The 14,146-nt window shown below is 39.5% G+C and overlaps 1 protein-coding gene across 1 annotated transcript in view; it reads left to right on the forward strand.

Annotated features, from left to right (window-relative positions):
- The window catches only part of Agk (acylglycerol kinase), an 86,368-nt gene that overhangs the window by 44,473 nt on the left and 27,749 nt on the right, over positions 1-14,146 (forward strand). Inside the window, exons 7-9 of the mRNA XM_059257626.1 lie at positions 1,424-1,456; positions 3,831-3,925; positions 12,086-12,155. Coding sequence (XP_059113609.1) covers positions 1,424-1,456; positions 3,831-3,925; positions 12,086-12,155 — 198 coding nt within the window. The remainder of the gene's footprint in view (positions 1-1,423; positions 1,457-3,830; positions 3,926-12,085; positions 12,156-14,146) is intronic.

Raw genomic sequence — 14,146 nt, forward strand, 5'->3', positions numbered from 1 at the left:
ACAAAAAAAATGTGCACATGGTCGTTTATAGTGTCTTTATAATCAACAAAACTTGGAAGAAATGAAGGTCCCCTTTAGTAGGTCAGTGGGTAAGTAGAGTTGCATATCCAAGTAATGGATTATTTCACGTGAAAAACAAAAAAAGAGCTCTTCAGTTATGACAAGACTTGGAGGAAACAGTGTATATTAATAAGTGAAAGAAACCATGAAGACTAGTTTACAGTTCAACTGCTTGACATGTGGGCCAAGCAAAAGTAGAGAGAGGAAAAAGGTGAGAGTTGTCTGAAGTCGGGAGAAGAGAAGGATGAGTAGTAGGCACACAGGACTTGTAGGGCAATGAAAATACTTTGGAGATGATACTGATGGCCAGGTGTCATTACATGTTTGTTAAAATCCATAAAATGTGCAACACAGAGTGAACACCAATCTAAACAATAAAGTTTAGATGGTAACTTTAATGTAGATTCATCAGTTTTATTAGATGCTGTACTTTACACCATACTGCATTACTGTGGCCTTTGTGCTGTCTTTGATGGCTTCATCAGTGTGAGGGGTCAGAAATGAACAGTAGAGACTGTCCTGCATCTTACTTGGCATCTGTATAGGCCTTAGTAAGCTCCTTTTTTAAAAGGCTCTGCTAATGATCTTGTAATTGTTTTTATAGCTTGTTAATGAAATGTGAAGAGTTCTGATTGCCTACAAAGAATGCAGTAGACCATTGACAGCCCATGTAATACTGAAACCCAGTGAGGCGGGACAAGATAAAGGAATGAGATGTGTCAAACTTTAATTTTTACAAATGTTTTTACAAAGAGATAGTGAATTGTATATTTGGTGCATTTGCAGTCATTAAAGTAGACATTGGCTAGAGAAGGGATTGGTTAGGTATGATGGCTCACACCTGCTTCCCGGCACCAAGGAAGCTGAGGCAGGAGGAATGCTGTGAGTCTAGGCTAACTAATGAGACCCTGTCTCAAAAAATGAATAAAATAAAATAAGCCCTCAGGAAGAAACACTTGAGTACGGATTTCTGAAAATAGTAAGGCATCTTTCCCTCTGTGTACCTCAAAGGGGTAACATAGGCTTTTCTGCATAGATGAAAAGAGTGCACATTTCTGTAGAACCTTCAACATATAAACATTGGTAAAGCTACGTTTTGTAGACCTTGAAACATAATTTTACCAATGTAATGTGGAATTTTTTTAATTTATCTTAGTTTTTATTATTACTTCTAGGTTAAGAATAAAATCCAATTTAGCCCTGATTATATTTGAGAAAATGATGTGTTTTTAAGGTCTAGTACATCATTTAACATAAGTTTCTAGAAGAAAACAAATAAGTTTGTGGTCCATGAAATTTGAATTTAATTTTGTTATGATAAAGGAAATGCATGTTGTTTATAATAATTGTTTTACATTCATAGGTTGTTACTGGAGTACTTCGAAGAACAGATGAGGTGAGCTTGTAACAACACATTTAAGCTTTTACTTCTTATCATTCTTTTGTCTTTTGCTCCTCATGATGCATACATACATACATACATACATACATACATATATATATGTATGTGATGGTATTGTGTTCCCCAAAATATTGTGTACCTTAATAAACTTATCTGGGGTCAGAGAACAGAAAAGCCACAAGATACTTAGGCTAGAAAATGTTAGCACACGCCTTTAATCTTCCAGAGACAGAAATCCCTCTGGATCTCTGTGAGTTCAAGGCCACATTGGAAACAGCCAGGCATGGTGACTCATGCCTTTAATCCCAGAAAGCAGCCTTTAATCCCAGGGAGTGGTGGTAGAAAGCAGAAAGGTTTATAAGGCGTGAGGACCAGAAACTAGAAGCATTTGGCTGGTTAGGCATTTGGCTGGTTAAGCTTTCAGGCTTTGGAGCAACACAGTTCAGCTGAGATTCTTTCAGGATGAGGACTCAGAGGCTTCCAGTCTGAGGAAACAGGACCAGCTGAGGAATTGGCAAGATGAGATAGCTGTGGCTTGTTCTATCTCTCTGATCTACCAGCATTGACCCCAATAACTGGCCTCGGGTTTGATTTTATTAATAAGAACTTTTAAGACTCATGCTACATATGTATGTATGTATATATGTATAAGTATACACATACATATATATGATGTGCTGAGGATTGAACCCAGGGCTTTGGGCATGCTAGATGAGCACTGTACCACTGAGCTACACCTCCAGCCCTTTATTCATTTGAGACATGGTCCTGATAAGTTACCCAGGCTGGCCTTGAACTTGTGGTTCTCTTGCCTCAGTCTCTGGAGTCTCTGGGATTCCAGGCATAGACCACCATGCTCAACTCCTATGTTACAGTTTCAATCCAGTGCAAATGTGATAGAATTTGATTTTTGAACAGATGATACAATACTGTTCCTCTGTCATAGGTCATTCTTATGAACCATGGTGGACTTCTTGTGTTGGTAATCTGGAGTACCAGTACATTTTAACAGCAGTTTGTACTATATAAAAATTTCCTGTAGAATCTTTTCTTCAAGGAATTCTTTCATCAATTAACAGTAATGTGTTCATATAAGAGGGACCAGATAGCACTGAAATGAGTGAACTAGGCTTATTTGGTTAAGGGTGAGCACAAGGACCTGAGTTTGATCTCCAGGATCCATATGAAGTCAGCTGGGTATAGTCGGTGGTGCTGCTGGTAATCCCAGTGCTGGCTGGCCTGGAGAGCCGACTTTGCAGGTTTTAAGCCCTGGGTGAGACCTGTCTAAGAAAAATGTGGACAGTGCCTAGAGAGCAGGATGGGAAGTTGCCCTCTGGTCTCTCTGTGTGTCCTAAAACCTTACCCCCTACCTGTGCACAGACAAATGTGTATGCATACACAAGAATGATCTAGATATATAAATATCTACATCTTTAGATCTTAGAAATGTTAAATACAAAGTAAGTTTCTAAAAAAGGTGATATATATATTTCTATATGGTTTCAGAATGCAGGAAACAGTACTGTCACTGTGTGTTATTTGGTATGTAAGTATATAGTAAGAAAAAATAATGTAGTTGGAAAAGAGTCATACCAACCTAGCATAATGATTTCCTCAAAGAGGAGGCAGGAGAACAGGATCTCAAAGGACTTCGTCTGTCTCTCTGCCTGTTTATTTACTTACTAATTTCTATTTTGCGATCCTATTTCTTAAAATATCAGAAGCAAAATGGTACATGTTCTTAAATCTGAGTTGTGGGCTTATGGGGTTTTGTAAGATTTCATTCATTGTCCTGCCATAGTTTAAACTATTTAAGTAAAAACAGAGGTTGGATTCAGAATCATCTTTTGGAATCTTCAAGTAACTGTTATATCTGTGACATTCAGTTAAATCATCTAGTTTGTCATTAACTGACAGCTATTTGACTCACTCTCTTTGCCATGTGTGTATTTGAAGAAGCTTATGAAACACTGTCACCTGTCATTGGTCACTGTAGAAACAGGGATTTTTGGTTGAATTACCTGCCTATTTCTTATCTAGTGTGATCGCTTAGTGTGACTCTCAGACTGGGTAATGGCTCCAGTAGTTGTAAGACTGTCATTATCTTAACCCAGTTTCCTATAAAGAATTGCAGTTACTGAGTACCCAAATCTGTCTTCTAAATTCTGAGTCATTGTGTTTCCACGGACTGCTGTGTTTTGGAAACTGCTCACTTGGAGCATTTGCTTGCTGGCCTAGGGATGGGGAATGGAGATGAGAAGGAAGACACAGGCCAGTTACTTTGTCATAGAGGACACACACATGTCTCTCTGTTGAACTTAATTTTCTGATTATAACAGGAAAACTTTCTCTCTTTTTGTTCTACCAGGCTACCTTCAGTAAGATTCCAATTGGATTTATCCCGCTGGGACAGACCAGTAGTTTGAGTCACACCCTCTTTGCCGAAAGTGGAAACAAAGTCCAGTAGGTTGTCAATATGGAATGCTAACATTTCTGGATGATAGAGCCTAGGACTGAAAACCACATGCATGATAAAGTCGACTTTTCAAATTTGGTAGCTTGAAACTTCAAGTTGTTGAGAGAGAACATCCAGCCTTTCAGAGAATTGGGGTGTTTCCCAGTTGTGCTGTGGTGGCTCCCTAATCTAATAGTAAGTCCTGGAGTCAAGGTGGAGGTGAGTACTTTCTGCCATTGGAGCTGATGTGAGATGGCATCTCTGACCCTATGTTTTTCTGCTTTTACACTCTAAGACCCTTTCGTGAGGGTGAGGACAGATTTGTACTGATGGTCCCTTTAAGTGCACATGGTGACAAATAGCAAGTCTTTGTGGGAACTGAACTGGTAGCCTTGGCTTCGTTATCTGGTGATGTAGGCAGGTAAAACAAGTAAGTACAGTCCTGTCCTTTTGTGACTGCCTGGAGTGGTAGGTAGTTGGACATGGCAGACAGGGAAGGCAGTGAAGTCCTGACATCGGAACTAAATGGCTGAGCGGCTAGCAGTGTCTTTGGGAGTCAGGCAAATTGTTGTTTTAGTAGTTCTTTTTTCTTGAAAGCTTTAGGGAACAAAGCCCAAATCCTTCAAAAAGGTAGTGATCTTGAATTTGAGGTCTGGCTTTCACAGCAATTAATAATATAATCTTGAGCAAATGTTGTCAAAAGACATAAGTAAATGGACAGTGTTGGGGAAATCATTATACCATATGCAATGTAAGGTTTGTGACAGTTAATGTCAGGAAGTAAATATTTGCTGAATAAATTAGTTAAAAATTTCTCAGAATTTTTTCTTGCTATAACCTTCTAAGTCAATAATAACGATACTCAAGTGACTTTTTTATTTGAGTTAAGAAAAGTTTTTTCTGCTTTAGAGTGTTTTCTTAGACTGGTTCTTATAGATTGACTTTCCCTGTTAGAATTTTGAGGGCCAACAATTATATCTTTTAACAATTCTGTGCTGTTCATAAAAGCCTGGGTACATATAGGAAAACCCAGGCATGCATATAGATATTTATCAGCCCCTCATTCTGATTTCTCTCAGGTGTCACAGGATCCTTCAGCCATTCTCCAGCCATCCTGAGGCCTAGCAAACAGGGAAGCCTTTTAAAGGGCCATACTGTTTGGTCATAGGTTAGAATTTTCGAAGGGCAACAGATAATGACTGATGAATGCCTCAAGCATTTTTGCTGATCTGATATAAATCCTATACAGTTTAGACTTGACTCCTTTAGCGAGCTTGTCTTTCCTTGATCAGTAGAGATCATTGAACCGCTTTAGCCAGCATTGCCAATAGCATGTCAGTGATCAGAGACAGGCTGTTTTCCTTCCGAAACCCTTGGCTGTCCGCAAGCCAGTTTACACTCACATGTGGACACCCCCAGGATCTGAGATAGCGGTCTGCTTTTTCGGAGCAGTTTTTCCATGTTCTCAAACTACTGTTATTGCTGCTTCTATTTATAATTTAAAGATTAATAAAATCTAATGTATAAGCATGCCCCAGGGCCCTTAGGTAATCAGTAAGTCTGCCGTGGGCTCAGAATTTTGCAGACTTTTTAACATGGCTGCTGCCTGAGGCTATTTAAAAAGAACAAAGCTTTGCCTTTGCCCTGCTGTCAAAATTTCTTGTCGCATAATTATTAAAGAAGAAAAAAGTCTTTTTTCTTGGAATGTGGTCTGTTGCAGGTAAATAATCCTAAATGCCAAGCTACAATGCTTCTTTATTAGAATTTGAATTATTGTTAGAGAATGATAAATTAGTTTGGGTTCTTTTCAGGTCAGTCTCTCGAAGGCACTTTCTAAGGCTCTCCCCATTTGCCAGGTGCTGTGCACACATCGTCTGCAGGGCTTCCTTCATAACCCATACACACTCGGGACAAACTAGCCTAGACTTGGGAGCATGCTTCTTGCTTTCTCCAAGTCAGATCTTAATTTTAAAAACTTTGGTACTCACTCCCCAGGCAACATCTATATTGAAAGGAAAATAATGGGTTCACAGATAAGTACGGGTATTTTGCCTGCATATAGAATTTCTGATGGCCAAGGAAGCCAGGAGGGGGCACTGGATCTCCTGGAACTGGAGATATAGATGGTGGTATACCTCATGTGGGTACTGGGAATCGAACCAGGGCTCTTTGCAAGAGCAGCAAGTACTCTTAACTCCTGAGCCATCTCTCCAACCCACAATAGCTTACACCACATAAAAGGAAAAGGCCTCCAGGCAGCACAAGCACTGTTAGGTATAGTCAGCAACTGAAACTCATGTATGGATGGCGGGAATGCCAGGTAGTGCAGCCTTGATAGGAACTGTTGTGGCTGTTTCTTATCAAATTAAACATAAATTTGTCACACTTTTTAGGCATTTACCTAAGAGAATTGCAGACATACAGATCCATACAACAACCTAAACCTTATTTGTAGAATCTGTTGCTAGTTGCCAAAAGCAGGAATAGTGGCAATGTCAGCCAACTGATGTACCAATTATGGTACATCCGTACAACAGAGAGCTACTTAACCATAGAAAGAAACTATCTACCATGTCTACCATGTCGATACAGTCAGTGGCATGAATAATCTCAAACTCATGCTTTTTCATTCTATTATATGACAATTCTACAAAAGATTAAACCGGACATGGTAATTGCCAGGAATTGATGGTGGTGGGAGTGGGTTGGCTGCAAAGATTGATGAGGGACTTGGAGGGATAATAGAAATATGTATTTTGGAGATGGTGTTGGTTACATGAATAAATTGACAAAAGGTGTGGAAAGGCATGCCTACAAGGACAGATTGTACTGCACGTGGCTTCCACCTCAGTAAGTCTGATTTTCAAAAAGAAGCTGGTCCTTCAGTTTCCAGGGTTGCATTGGAGGAGCTCTGCTGGAAGAGCAAATGGAACGCTGACAGGAATGTTTGCCCAGGATGCACAAGGCCCCGGGCCCGATCCTCAGCACCCCAGTGGAAAAACAAAATAACTGCCAACTCTTGGACCTGAACAGGCGGGAGGACACCAGCCAGCCAGACGCCCCATGGTTGAAGAAACAAGTGGGAACACTGAGTCTCGACTTCCAAGGCAGAGACTCGTGAATGGAAGCAGCTGTGGCAAGCAATACTGATGTAGGAAAACTGGAGGCTCTGTGTGGTCACTCTGAGAATGCCAGCCTCTTTGGCACCTGGCCTTACGGGTTTCCTACAATACTGAGAGATTTACCTCCAGGAGTTTGCTGCAGACCCCACACTAAGTACTACAAAGGGGGAAAGGAAGAATTCTGGGATACTTGGAAGCAATCTTCCCTTGCAAGTCTGCATCAGGAGCAACTGTTCAGAGCCCCAGCTTCTGGAGTAGTGTTGGAGCGCCACAGGGATTGCTGGACTCCAGCTGGCTCCAGCCTTCCACATGGGAGAAGGGAAATAACCCAACTCCATCCCACTGTTCAGTCTTCCCCTAACTTATGGGGTAGAAAGGGTTGAAGACCAAAGTGCAAAGGTAACTGGATAGTCAGAATCTGTGCAGTTACACAATATGCTTCTAAATAACATGTACATCAAGGAAGAAGTCTTGAGAAATTTTAAAATATTTGAACTAAATAGAAACAACTCCCAAAAATATGTGGGAGGCAGTGATGGTGGGTAGAGGAAATTTAAAGCGTAGTGTGCACATTAGAACAGAAGGCAGAGAAAGATTAAGTGTGAAGGCACTCTGTAACATACGCCTGGGAAGGGGAGTCGGGAGGAGTGTGAGCTTGCCACCAGCCTGGCTGCACAGGCAGACACTGTCAGGGAGCGGAGGAAAGTGAGCTAAATCTAGAATTAACAGAAGGAAAGAAGAATTTAAATCCAGAGTAAACAAAGGAAAATAATGGGATTGAAAACAGATGTCAACAGAAATGCTGGTTCTTGCAAATAATAAATCTCTAGCCAGGAAAAAGAAAAACTAGAAAGGACACAAATGATCATTTTGGTGATGAAACAGAAGACGTTACTGCAGAGCCTACGAACATGAAAAACGTTCTAAAGGAAAAGTATGACAATGCTAGGCCCATAAGTTTGATAACCTTGGAACAAACCAACTCCTTCAAAGATGGTTTGGCACAGCTCATGCAAGAAGAAATAATTGGCAAGTGGATTAATTCCTGCAAACAGTAGAGTCTCATTCAGTGCTGAAAGGCAATGAGCTATGGAGCTCCAGAAGAACAGAAATTTGGATGCATATCACCTAGTAAAGGAAAACAGTCTGGAACAGGCTACACTGTGTGGCTCCAGCTGTTAGATCTGGACTAGGTAAAACTATGAGTGTAAGAAGGGGAGGGTGTTAGAGCTTGGATGGTGCAAAGACATTTGTGTGGTAAAATTACTTTGTATATACTACTGTAGTGGGCACGTGTCATTAACATTTGTCTCAACCCATTGAGATTGCAACTATGATCAAAACTGGATTATGAATGACAATAAGTCAATATAAGTTCTTCAGGTGTAACAAATGAGCCAACCAGTTTTGGAGGTGGTGGGAGGAGATGATAATACAACGGCTGTGTTTGTAGGAGGGGAAGGGATTGTATAGGGAAATTCTGTACTTGCCTTTAAATGTTCCTATGGACCTGGCCTAAGATGGCTCTAAAGAAGGAGGTTCATGTAAATTTACTGGATTTGATCTCTGGCAACACACACACACACACACACACACACACACACACACACGCACACGCACATGCACACACACACACACACACACACACACACACACACAGAAAGAGAGAGAGAGAGAGAGAGTTTAAAAATAAGCACAGTCCTGTCAAACTTCAGTAACTTGATTAAGCAAGCACTAGAGATGTATTCTAGTTTCTCCTGAGTTTGGTCGACATCAGCATATACCTCTATGGCTACTATCTCTCACCATTAATTCTAATTATATGGTGATCCTATACCCCATCATTAACTTCGTTCCAGTAAGGTGAATATTTACAGTGTATTGAAACATACCAGATCAGTTTCATAGTGATAATCAGAAAAAAAGAAAATTTAAAAACTGGACACATTTGGATGCTATGAGAAACCAAGTTATTATTTAGAAAACTGGTTTTTAAAGATGTTGTTTTTAATGGTGGTGGTGGTGAGGGGGCGCTGGTGTGGTGTATACCATGAATCACAGCAGTCAAAAGGCAGAGGGCCACTGTGAATTCAAGCTCAGCCTGATCTAGATAGCCAGTTCAAGGTCAGCTGGGGGACAAAGTCAGACCCTATTTAAATAAATAAGAAAGAGGGAGAGGGGATGTAATTTAGTTGGCAAAAATGCTAGCAAGCGTGAAGCCCTGGGTTCCATCTCCAACATGAAATAAACCAGTCGTGATGGTACACATCTGCAATCCCAGCACGGGGCAGATAGAAGCAGGGAGATCAGAAACTGAAAGTCATCTTTGGCTAGGGTGCCAGCCTAAGATACATGAGACCCTGTCTCATGGTTTTAAAAGAGTTAAATGTTTATCTTGGCTTTCTTTTCTCTTTCTTTCTTTCTTTCTTCCTTCCTTCCTTCCTTCCTTCCTTCCTTCCTTCCTTCCTTCCTTCCTTTCTTTCTTTCTTTCTTTTTTTTCAAAGACAGGGTTTCTCTGTTTAACAGACGTGGCTGTCCTGGAACTTGCTCTGTAGACCAGACTGGCCTTAAACTCACAGAGATACACCTGCCTCTGCCTCCTGAGTGCTGGGATTAAAGGCATGCACTATCACACCTGGCTGATTTTGGCTTTCTTATGTGACCTGTATTATACTATCCAGACTGTTAATGAGGGAAAGGTTCTTTTTGTACAATAGAAGATAAATTAGAAAGAATGGTAGAAGAGACAATTCTGGTTTTTTTTTTTTTTTTATTAGTTTGCGACTCAGTAAATCTTGGTAATTATTTTCACTGGTTGCCATCATCACCAAAAGACAGCCAGGTGTTCTTTATCTTCTGGTGGAAGTACATACTACCACATAGGGATTATTGATTGATACAACCTCTCAATTGACACAAAATTTCCATTCTAGCTATACTCAGAAAATACATAAAGTAGATATATATACTAGGGCCTTACACATATAATCACTAAGGTTCAAGTCCACAGAAACTCAATAGACAAGTGGCCTATTTCTTAAACAAGTAGGGAAATGAAAAAGAACAGATAATAGATTAAAAGATTTAAATCACATTAGCCAATCATCATTTATGTGTCTTGTTTGAATCTTGATTTGAACAAATGAAGTAACATACATATTTATATATAAAATTTGAAAATTGACTAAATATTCTGATACACGGTGATTCAATATTTTAAGTATAATAAAGATATTTCATAAAAGTCTCTTGCAGATACATAATGAACTATTAAGATGTCAGATTTGCTTTCATTGATTAGTGGTTTACAGGGTAATGTGAGGAAGTAAGTATAAGATGAATTGCTAAATGGTCTTATTAATAAAAAACCCAGAGCCAGATATTGGGGTGAAAACTGAGAGATCAGACGAATAGGACAAGTCACAGCCAACTTCACATTACCAACTCCTCAGCCTCCAAAGAGAGCTACTTTCTGTGTACTCATGCCTATATACCGTTCTGTGCCCTGCCATCTTACTTCCTCTCTTCACCCAGCTACATCACTTCTTCTTTCCACCCAGCTCTGTCACTTCCTGTCTGTCTGTCCAGACCTCCAGATCACTATGGTTAACTAGCACTGGGATTAAAAGTGTGTGCCACCACATTTGGCTCCGTTCCCAGTATGGCCTTGAACTCACAGAGATCCAGATGAATCTTTGCCTCCCGAATGCTAGGATTAAAGGCGTGTGCTACCACTGTCTGACCTCTATATTTAATATAGTGGCTAGCTTTTTCCTCTGATCCCCAGATAAGCTTTATTGGGGTGCACAAATAAAATATCACCACAAGTAAGATTGGTCATGAGTTGATAATTGTTGAGTCTGAGTGAGGAATATACATGAGTTCTCTGCAGTTTATGTGCTTGAGATTGTAGAGAATAAACTTGTTCTCAGCAAATGCTGACTGCCTGTTATTTGACATGCATTGTGCTGATGTAGAGTTTTCATTGGTCAGTACACTGAACTGACACTAGCTTTGTGGAACTTGTGTTCTCCAGGAGGAAGCAGATGATAATGTTAGTAAGTATAGACTGTGGTCGAGAAAGGACAGTAACAGTTCAGTAATAGTCACAGTGAAGGACCTTCCGCTAGGCTAGAAGGAGTGGGACCCTCTGAGGTGGTACCATCTGCCAGATTTGAGGGATGAGAGTAACGGGCTTGTAATGGCTGCACCTAGGGCATAGGAGGGTTGATGGCCATTCTGAGGAGGTCCCGATGTGGGTCTACTATGAGAGCAGATATTTTCCTGTCTAGCCACTTAATGTTTCTCTTGTTGACCATCTGTTGTGTATTTATATATGCCTGACTTTGAATTTAAAGTACAAATTCTAGGCTTGTTTACCGATCTGGCTTAATTTTGTATGCCCTGAATGTGTAATATATAGTATTTACTTTTGATGGTATTTTTTTTTACATATAGTTTTTTCAAGAGATTGTCATAATGTGGGTAAGAATAGTCTTGTATCTTGAATGAAAGAATCAACAGTGAAAATGAAACATGAAAAACATCCTTGTAATCCTGGAAAATAAGGAAATATGTCTTGGGTCCTGAACTATAGTTTGCTATAAGTCCTGTCCTTTAGTTACCATCTGGCTGTTTGAGAAGAAAGAAATATTTTTTTTTTCTTTTTTGAAAATGGCTAAATTTCTTACACCGATTAAAAGGCGCTGTGTTATATTATGTATTCAAGTACCATATTTTCCAATAATAGGCACAGTGGAGCGATTCAGTAAATGTTAAGTAAACAAATGACCAGTAACTTATGTAAGCTCCAAATCATTCTCTGTGAATCTCTCAGAACATTGTACTGTTCTGAGTTGGTAATTCTTTCACATGTTTTCTTCTGCTTTCTTAATATTATTTCAGAAGACTAGCTTTTCCTGACTGCCCTCCTGGGATTCTGAGTGTGTGAGTGTGGGAGTGTATGCACACATGTGCCTGCTGTGCACTCAAGGAGGTGGTGTTTACCATTGACAACAGGTTCCTTTCCATTTTTTCCCTGTTTAGACACATTACAGACGCCACACTTGCCATCGTGAAAGGAGAGACAGTTCCACTTGATGTCTTGCAGATCAAGGTAAAATCTTTCCTTCAGATTTTAAAAAACGTATCAAAGTAACAAGAACAGGTTAAAGAAAATAAAGTTTTAACAGTTCACATGGGATTATGATGAACATGGCCTTCCTTTTCTCTTCCTATCCCCAGAATTAGTCTCCAGAGAAAAGCATTATTCATGATTCTGTTATCACTAATTAATGTGTTTATGATCCCATTTTAAATACCATTGTAGTTGGGGCTGAACATATAGTTAAATGGTAGAATGTGTGTTTACCTGTATGTGGTCTAATCCCTAGGACCTCACCAAAAAAGGTAATTGTGATAAAAAGTCATGTGGTATAAAATTTATAACTGTGGTCATTCTAGGTCTGCACTTAGTAGTGTTAAATGGATGATGTCACCATTTGATAGATACGTTAGCTTTGAACTTACCTCTTGGCCTCTTTGTTACGTACAAAAATTCCTCTGTATCACTTCCTAATATAATTATATCTAGTTTTAATTCCTCTACCTACTGCAAAAAATCCATTTATGGTTCTTTTGAGCACTAGAAGGGCCCCTGAGGCCAACCATTATGCCGTATTCCTGTAATCCTGACCCTCTGTAGGAGCACAAGGATGAAGGGTTCAAGGTCATCTTTAGCTACAAAGCAAGTTGAGACTAACCTGTACCACATGAAACCCTGCCTTTTAAAGGGGAAACAAGGACTGATGAAGGACTTAGGACAGTGACTAATTTCTGTGCCTGTTGAAACGCTGGCCACATCTTTCTTCCACGTTCTGTGACAAGTGAACGTTTTCTCATGTCTTGCTGGTGTGACTGGTCTTTATCCTTCAGCTCACCTGGTTGTCTTGTAATCTTAGCTTTCACGAGAGCTTAAGAAGAGTTAGGACTTTGTAGATTGTCTGTCCAACCTTTCTCACTTAGGGTGTGAACAAGGTTTTCTGTAGCTTCCTGTATCTTAGAGCTCTACATTTTTCTATTGAGCTGTGTAACATTTTCTTATTTGTAGATTTGTAGAGAATAATTTGATTTAGAAATATGTTTGTTGGCTGTGTCAATGAAAGGGCATAGAAGCAGTTATACCTCATAGCATACTGGGCACTCAGACTTTGGTCTTTAATTACTTCTATCTTAAAAATAACAACAAAAACAAACATCTACCAGGACTCAGTGAAAGAATGGTTTTCAAAGGATGAGTGTCAGGTAAGAAAACTCAAAAATTGATGGGGACATCACATAAAGATGTTAAGAGCCAACTGATTGGTGTATGGATATCAAAATTATTAACTGTGGATGGATTATAATGTCCTACATAAAAATAAGGAGTTCCTGAGGTCCAGGTGATATGACAGAAGAATTACCATGTTGTAAATGTAGAAGGAATGATAGTATATTAATGTTATTTTTCAGTCACCATTTTGGTAATTGATTTTCGGACAAGATCATCAGTAGAAACTGAATGTAATGGATAGAAATCTGTTGGGAAACAAATCTGCAAGTATTCTCAGAGTACTTGGACATTAAAAGGGGCAAATATATATTTGAAATAGAGATATCTGGCATATGCTATTTTATCTGATCATGAAAAAAACTGACTGTATCTGCCTTCTGACAATGATGTCATATCACTGTATAGTCTTCTGCCCCAAATATCAGCTAATCTAAATCTAATCAAGAGATAGTAATCAGAAAAATCCAAACTGTAGGTAATTCTAAATATTTAGACTGTCCTCAAAAATGTCAGTGTTAGAAAACCCAAAGAAAGTAAGTGGTCTGTTCAAGACGGAAAAATAGGATTTTAGTAAAGAATCCTGGATTTGAAGAATGAAAAACAGTCGTAATCATGGACTTTGTAGGATGAGTAGATACCTGCACATGGGCTGTATTTTAGGTGCTGCATTCCAACCTTAGATTCTTCGAGAGTGGCGTAGGTGATGCATTTCCACCCATGTAAGTCCTTACTGGGGAGGTAATTGCTGAACTGTTCTGGGCTGGTGTCCATAACTG

Source organism: Peromyscus eremicus, chromosome 3 (genome assembly GCF_949786415.1).
Source record: "Peromyscus eremicus chromosome 3, PerEre_H2_v1, whole genome shotgun sequence".
In the NCBI taxonomy this organism is placed as follows: Eukaryota; Metazoa; Chordata; class Mammalia; order Rodentia; family Cricetidae; genus Peromyscus; species Peromyscus eremicus.